The sequence below is a fragment of the Orcinus orca genome, chromosome 4 (genome assembly GCF_937001465.1).
Source record: "Orcinus orca chromosome 4, mOrcOrc1.1, whole genome shotgun sequence".
Lineage (NCBI taxonomy): Eukaryota > Metazoa > Chordata > Mammalia > Artiodactyla > Delphinidae > Orcinus > Orcinus orca.
The window spans coordinates 117511542-117519891 of record NC_064562.1 but is presented as its reverse complement, the minus strand read 5'-3'; the positions used below and the strand labels follow the sequence as shown (position 1 = coordinate 117519891).

Genomic DNA, 8350 nt, shown 5'->3' with positions numbered 1-8350 from the left:
ACTCTTAAAAATTACTGAGGGCCCTAAAATAACTTTCGTTTATATGGGTTTTAGCTATGGATATTTACTGTATTAGAAATTTAAACAAAAATTTGAAATATTCATTGTTAAAAGTAAAGATAAACCCATTACATATTAACATAAGTGGTATATTTTTGTGAAAAAAAAAAAAGCATTTCCAAAACAACTTAGTGAGAATGGCACTGTTTTACATTTGTGCAAATCTTTTTAAAGTTTGACCTAATAGAAGACAGCTGTTTTGCATTCAGTGTTTTGCAATATCACAAGTCACCCAGCCTCTGGGAAACCCAATTGTGCACAACTTATGAGAGAATAAGTGTGAAAAGATAAATAACATCTTGCTATGAAAATCATTTTTTATTTTGCCTACCACTCTTTGACAACCACATTTTAATACATATTCTAATTGTGCATCCTCTTTAGAAAAAAAGAAAACAAATGATGAAATCAAAGATCTTGAATTAGATCTGAACCTCGAACCAAAATGTAGAAAGAATTCACTGGCTAACTTTCAGTCGACTTAAATGACTATGACTTAAGATGGTATATTTAAAAACCATACATGAGGAAGAACAGAAACCAGTGAAACTCTTCCGTCCTTGTCTCGATCTGATAAATTCCTAGTCATTCTTCAAATCTGCCTTCTCTACAGTGTGATGCCTTCTCTATAGAGCTTTCCCCACCATAATTAATAACAAGAATGTTAACAATAATGTTATTATTAACAACGGTAACTAACTTTCATTGGTCTCTAGGAGCCAAGCAACGCCAAAACACTTCGCACGTGTTATCTCGCTGAGGAAGGTGCTGGCTTCATTTTACAGATCAGGTGGGTGACGGTTGGAAAAGAAAGGCCTCTGGCCTCTAGCTCTCTGCCGTGCACACCTGCTCTGCCCTAGCACTTACTGCACCCAGGTGGTCACGGCCCACGTGCTTCGGTCCCGCACAAGGTGGGTTCAGGAGGTCTGGGTCAGGTTGGGTCGCTTCCTGTCCCCTCGCAACCCGCGCAACAGGGAGCCAAGAGAATGGAGCCAGCCTTCCGGCTTCCTGATCCCCTCGGTCCCGGGGCCTACACGCCCTAAGCGAGCTCGCGAGGGCTCGGGACTCCGGGACCTCCCCGCGCGGCTAAGTCAGCCAAATTTTGCCGGGAGGAGAAACGGGCGCGGGTGTGAGCGTCGCTGCGTCCGGGTCGCCGAGGGGATGGGCACGCGCGCCGGCGGAGACCGGAACCTTTCTCCTCTCGCCGCCGTAAACCCCGGGCGGGCCGGAACCTTTCTTCTCGTGTCGCCGTTGGTGAGCGGAGGCGTGCGGAAACGGAACGGTCCTCCAGCTGCCCAGCTCGCGCCGCGGTCGCCGGCTGCTGACGTGGGCGGCCCTGGTGGGGGCCGTGGGTGTGGGTCGCCATGGCGGTGGACATCACACTGCTGTTCCGGGCCAGCGTCAAGACCGTGAAGACGCGCAACAAAGCGCTGGGAGTGGCGGTGGGCGGCGGGGTCGAGGGCAGCCGCGACGAGCTGTTCCGCCGGAGCCCCCGGCCTAAGGGCGACTTCTCCAGCCGGGCGCGCGAAGTGGTGAGCTGGTTGCTATGGAAACGGCGGGCTGGAGAGGGGGGGCGGATCCGCGGCAGGGACCCCAGACCCCAAACCGGACTCTGTCCCGTAAGCAGTGGGTGAGGGAAGCGCCTGGAGAAGGTGGTGTCAAGGGCGGTCAGGAGAGTTGGTCCCAGAGAGTCGACGGCTGTCTTTGGAAAGGAACAGCCTTAGGTCGAGGAATGGGGACGCATGTTGGGGAGATCGGAACTATGTCTGCAACGTACATGGGCTGCTTTGTGAGGTAATGAGCTTGCCGTCACTGCAGACCTGAACGCAGGCGAAGCTTCCCCCACCGTCCTTTGCTTTCCTGTCGCAGCACTGACTACAGTCACAGTGTATTTATCTCTTCTGTTTACTTGTCTCAGCCCCCTCCCCTCCCCTGCCCCGCACTGAGATCCAAGATCGCATTCGGCCGACCTGGCCCTTCTCCTTGCCTCCTGCAATAGGTTAGGGTTCGTGCCAGGAACCGGTCTGTCTTGAGACTGGTTTAGGATAATCTTTCACAAACACTCTCTATTACAGCCATCTAAACTACTTTCTGTTCCCTGAACACAGCAGGCTTTCGTTCGGGAGAGCTGGGACCTACTCCTTCAAGGCAGTAACAGTGTTGGCTTCACTTCAGAATCCCCGAAGCCTGACTCAGAGCATTGCTTAGTAAATGTTTGTTGGATCAATGAATGAACAAATGGTTGTCTCCTTCCCCACTACACAGGAAACTCTGTAAGGGGAGAGATAAAGTTTGCCAGGTTCACTTTTGGATCCTTGGCAGCAAGGGTGGATCTAGTTTTTGTGGAGCTTGAAGCTTATACAGTTCTGTCTGTCCTCTTTAAGAAATAAAAATACAAAGTCACAAAAAAAAAAAGGTTCAGAGCTTTGGGGGGGTGCAGGGGAGGGGCCCTGACGCTCAAACTTCATGGTAAACCCACTTCTGTTTGATACACAGTGCAGTGCCTGGTACTTTGTAGACACTCAGATATTTTTTAATATATGTATGCATGAATTAGTGAGTGGCAGTTTGCAGAGGATATTCAAGCCTGGGAAGGGAAATTGGTCCAGATGAATATATTCAGTCCATCAATAAGCATACACTAAGCGCCTACCTTCTGAGCATTGTGTTAGAATAACGCAATTTAAAAGGAATGGTGGGGGAGACAGACATATTACCAAAAGAAGTGCCACAACACCTTGAAGACGTTGTGTAGAACACAAAGGAGAGTGTTCAATTATGCGTCAGGGCCAAGAACGGCTTTACAGAGGCGATGATGCCTGAAACAAATCTTGAAAGAAGAGTAGTTGGTTCCAGTGCGCATAGAGTGGAGAAGAGCATCTCAGGCTAAGAGAAGAGTATGCACAAAGGTGTGGAGATGGGTAACTTTATGCTTAGTTTATTTATACTCATGCGTGTCTACCCGTTAAATTACAAACAAATTAGTAATGGCATTTCAGATTTGGGGGCGGGGAGGAACTTTTCGTAGCTGAACAACTCCTAACAGTGATAACTATGCCACTTTGCATTGGGAGCTTGATTAGTTAACTCATTTGGGCTGTGGGATGAATGGGGACCTTGGGAGTAGAAACTGGGTCTTGGATTTAGAAGACTTCCAATCTGGGTTCTGCTACTTAGATGTGGGTGACTTGGGTAAGTCCTGTTACCCAAGTCTCATTTCCCTTTTCTATAAAATGGGCATGATAATACCCTCCTTGACTGGTAAGCTGATTATTAGGATCTTATGAGACTTTGTATATATCGTAAAGAGCCATAATGATTATTATTGTTCCCCTTCACTCCTACGCTAACTCTGTGTAGGCCATTTAGATGTATTTTCATCAGTGGCACAAAACTTTATTCCCTACACCACTTTGCTTTCTTGTACTTTCATTCTTCACTTGCAAAGGGGAACCAAGGAAGTTCATGAGGGAATCTGAAAATTCTGTGTAGGTACTAATAGCATCGATAGTGGAGGCAGTGACACTCCTCTGTCAAGGTGAAGCTATCAGCGATGGCATATGTGTGGCAAACATGTAGTTATTCCTCTTTCTCCTTCCCTGGGACCATGGAAGCCAGTGTTAATGTCCCAGTACATCTGTGTTGCTCAGAATCCTTTGGAACTTTGTGCCCCAGGCAACCATTACCTATTGTTGGACCTGACATTCAAGTTGAAATTTGCTGATATCCTACATAACATATAGTAAAAATAGAGTCTGTATGCCTGAAGCAGAACCATGGACTTTTTTCTTTTAGTACTTAAAAGGATCTTAAGTTCATGTTGTTCAGTCTTTTCATTTTATAGGTGGGAAAACTAACACTCAGGTAAGTGAAATGTCTTGCCCAGAGTCATAATAGATGAGGTCACAGGACAGAGCCAGAGGAAGAAGGCAGGTCCTCTGACTCCAGTTTAATGTTGCTTATTTCCCACCCTGCCCCATACATATACTTCCACTATAATTTTAAACCAAAAATTCTTCAGCTGAGTTTCTTCTTCCTGAGTTAATACTATATTCATAATTGCATACTGAATAAGATTTGGAGCATAAAGACCTTGCATAAAGACCAAAGCATAAAGACCAAAGAATTTGAACGCCTTTTACTTACTGCATGAACTTGGGCAAGTTACTTAACCGCAGTTTCCTCACTCCTAAAATAGAGTGAATAATAGCAACCTTATAAGGTGGTTATGCAGATGAAATGAGGAAAGGTGTGCAAGTGCTTGCATGAGTGTGAATTCTTTTGATTACTAGTAAGGGTACCCTAGTTTAAACTAACCTGAGCAAAATAGGAATGTGTTGGCTGGTAAAACTGGGAAACACAGGAAGGAGCTTCTTTCTCCAGGTCTTATCCATAAAACCCCAGGAAAGGACTCTAGTTGGTTCTGCTTGGGTCCTGAGCCCTTGTTATGGCCTCAGACGGATAAGGTTCTTCACATGGCCAGGTCAGATGCCCACTCCAATAGGTGGGTTGGGTGCTGTGATTGCTGCCCCACCAGAACCTTGGAAAAGGGAGTGCTGTGTCTGACACTAGGGAGTAAGGGATGCTGGGCAGGCAAAACTGACAAAAATGTTCCTTCTATTCCCTAGCACAGTGCCTGACCTGTCTTCACTTTACCTGCCTGGTGGTCTTCAACTCTGTGGGGAATAAAAAACTAGAATTGTGGGAGCTTGTATGACAGGCTTTGGTGTGGGAATGTGTCTGGAGGTGCCTCATAGGGGCAGCTCTTTCATTTTCTTACTAATTTATAAAGGTTACAGAGTCCAGGAGAAGCAGTTCACAGTAAACCAAGACCCCTCTGAGTAGCCAAACTGAGTATGCAGGGGCAACAGGAGCCAGTGAACAGAACATCAGGGAACCTGTGTTCTAGACCAAGTTGAGCCATGAAGTGGACAGACCACCTAATCTTTCTGCACCTCAGTGTCCACATTGGTAAAGCCGACAGCTTAGACCATAACTGTAGCAAGTTCTTGTAAAACAAAGATGTCTCATTTATAAGATAAACAGCGACTCTGTGTTGTTGGGAATTCTATTTTCAGATTAGTCATGCAGATGCATTTTTCTTTGTTTATTATACATTGCTTTTGTGAAAGTTAAGTGTCATTTACTTTTATGTTTTTTATGAGTTAATTATCTTTAGTTCCTGGCTTAAATTCAGACTTCTTACAGCAACCCAAACCCAAAGTCCCTGCTACCTTCCTCGAGCTCCCCTCCTCTCACCTTCCTCTTACTCTACTCCAGCTGCCCTAGCCTCCTTGCTTTCCTCACATGTACCAGGCACATTCCTACCTCAGGACCTTTGCGCTTGTTGTTACCTCGACCTGGAACACTTTTCTCTCAGATTCCATGTGGTTTGATCTTTAGGCCTCTGCTCATTCGTTGTTTCAGTGAGCCCTTCCTCCACTGCCCTGTATAAAGTAGCATCCTTTTTCTGTTCTTTACTCCGCTTTATTCCTGTCATTATCTAACATATCATGTATCCATTGACTTGTTGTTTATCCACTAGACTATATGCTTCATGAAAACAAAGACTCTTTAGGTTCTAGAATAGTGCAGGATAGGTTCTCAGTAAATGTTTCTTGAATTAAAGAATGAGTGTTATCTACTGTGTCACTTTGCTTTTAATTTTGGAGCTGGTTGATCTCTGTCCAAGCCTCCTTCCAGTTCTAGAAATGTGTGATCCTAACATGATTCCTTAATATTATACAGTATATGTGTACACTTAATCCAGTATCTGGAATAAACCTTGAATAAATAGTAGCTTTTATTTTATTAGTAAGATTTAGTTCCTACATCAAAGAGTTTGTAGTCAAGTGGAGAAGCAGACCCATAAATAATACAACGACTCAGGTAGAAGTGACAACCGTAATGCTCAGCATTGATCCCCCAGGTCCTCCTCGATTTTCTTCTCAGTTGTAGTGTTGAACTTGTGTGCCAGTGTTTGGAGCCAAAGGTTAAGCTGGGACCACCTGGATTATTATCCATAGTAGCTGGAAATAGACTTTATCCAAGGATTGAGTATAATTCTACTTAAACTGGGTTTCAGTTGAGGGAGCATTGTTCAAAGAAGCAGTATCAGGCAACAGGTGCCAAGGGTCAGTGAGAAGCTGGAGACAGGCCCACATAAGACAGGAATAGATCAGGAAACAGTGTAGGTTTAGGATGTAGGATTCAAACAGAACGTGGGTCTGTTGAATCATGTAGATTTAAAAAAAATTAATGGAGAGTTCTTTTTGCAAATGAAATAAGGAGCAGCTTTTGCTAAGGCTGGGATGAGGGGGCTGGGAAGAGAGAGGTTCATTAGCCAGCTTGCCCCTCTACCGCCATTCCCCCTTCTCCTTGAGGAGCCCCTTTGGAACCAGCCATAGGGCTGAGAGAGACACAGTTTCTCGCTCCATTAATGTTCTCCAAGTCTTCTCTTAACTTCATGGTGCTGTATTTTTATGGATCATAATAACTGAGTGTGTACTGTAAGCAGAACTCAGTGCTAGTGACTTTCCATGGTATAAAGAGTGAGCCCTTTGTATGGACTGCACTCTGAAATTTTCCAGGATTTATGAAGACTATAGCTTTTGAAATTATATTTATTCAATACTAATTGATTTATTCCATCTCCTGTAAGCATTGGACTCTTGATAGGTGTCAGTCATTGTGAGGACACAAAAAACTATGAGACATACGTCTCGGCTCTTTGAAAATAGAAATAAAGGATAACTAAAGCTCCTTGAGGGAGAATTGGTAGAAAATCAAACTGGACCTTGAAGGATGAGAACCATTCTACCAGACAAAGGAAGGGAGTTAAATCGCATTCCTGGCAGAGGGAGGAGTGTTAGCAAAGGCACCGGTGTACAACAGCAGGGTGATGGGGGGAGCAGAGGCAAGGCTGGAGTGATTGGAGCCCTTTTCTGGAGGAGGCCTGGGTGAGGGGCAGAGAGGCAGGAGATGCGGCTGTGCTGGATTAGGTTAGAGCAGGGGTCAGCCAACTTTGGCCCATAGGCCAAATCCAGCTGCTGCTGATTTTTGTAAATGAGGTTTCAGTGGAATGAGACCACGGTCATTTGTTTCCATGTAGGCTATGGATGCTTTTGTGCTATAGTGGTAGAGTTGTAGCTGGCAAAGGCTGGCAGAGTCTGAAGTATTTCCTGTTTGGCTCTTTAGAGGAAAAGTTGACCAGACCTTGGGTGAGAGCATTGTCAGCAGTGCTGAGGAGTTTGGACTTTATGCTCTAAGCTATGTGAGCAGAGGCCTGAAAAGTTCATATTTGTCTTTTAAAATAAGCAGCAATATTGCAGATGGGTTTGGAGTGTAACACGACTGACATAGAGGAGCTAATTGGAAGGTTATTGCAGTAATCCAGGTGAGAGCTGATGAGCTAGTGACAGAGGAGTGAATGGATGAAGTAGATATTTAGGAGGTGGATTTTAAAAAAATGTAGCCATTGGTGGGGGTAGAAAGAGGGAGAGGTAGAATAATTCCCAGCTTTCTAGTTGGCAAGTTTCATGGTGGTAGATATCACAATAACATTTTTTTCAAAGTTTGAGTAGGATGCCAATTAATCATGCCTTCCCTTTCTCAGTTCTAAACAGTGGAGAATAGATTCACGGGGCCCAACAGACAGAGTTTTATTAAGACAACAAGTGGTAGGTAACTCCCCAGTGGCAGTGCTTCTTGGTAAACCTGGATTGGAGAGCATAGCTGGAACCCAGTGGGTTCCTCTAGGTTTGTCGTATTTAGATCTTGGAGATGATTGAGTCTTTAAAATAGACACATAGTTCATATACCCAGCCAACCACCTCACAAACCCAGCGAACACTGGGCTGGGCCTTATTATGGTGAGAGCTGCAAGGCAAGTCAACTACACCAGACTGCAGAGGGGATACTGAGTAGGGCCATTTAGATACCAGGTTCTTATATAGACTTTTATTCTCAATTGTGCATTCTTTATTCTTGAAAGAAAGTCATCTTGGTGGTAATGATTGTATCACATACTGTAGAAGCATGGTTCTCAGGGATAGTCAATTGACTTTCTCCTTCATTCCAAAAAAAGTCTGGAATGGGTCAAAGAGTTCCCTCTTTTCTCAGTTTCTAGTTGGCAGGTAGCCAATAGTTCAGTGTTTCACCTACTAAGGATAGGGCTGCCAAAACAGGTCCTCTCAGGATGACATTTTTAATGAACTCTTCCTGTCCATGGTCTGATACTATCTTGCAGGCTTGAGAACCAGGTTTGTCAACATACCAACGATAGAACCAT

At 44.7% G+C, this 8350-nt stretch overlaps 1 protein-coding gene across 1 annotated transcript in view; it reads left to right on the top strand.

Annotated features, from left to right (window-relative positions):
* Positions 1-1108: 1108 nt before the first annotated feature.
* STX18 (syntaxin 18) overlaps positions 1109-8350 on the top strand; it is a 122540-nt gene continuing 115298 nt past the window's right edge. Inside the window, exon 1 of the mRNA XM_004269628.4 lies at positions 1109-1592. Coding sequence (XP_004269676.1) covers positions 1425-1592 — 168 coding nt within the window. The 5' untranslated portion in view covers positions 1109-1424. The remainder of the gene's footprint in view (positions 1593-8350) is intronic.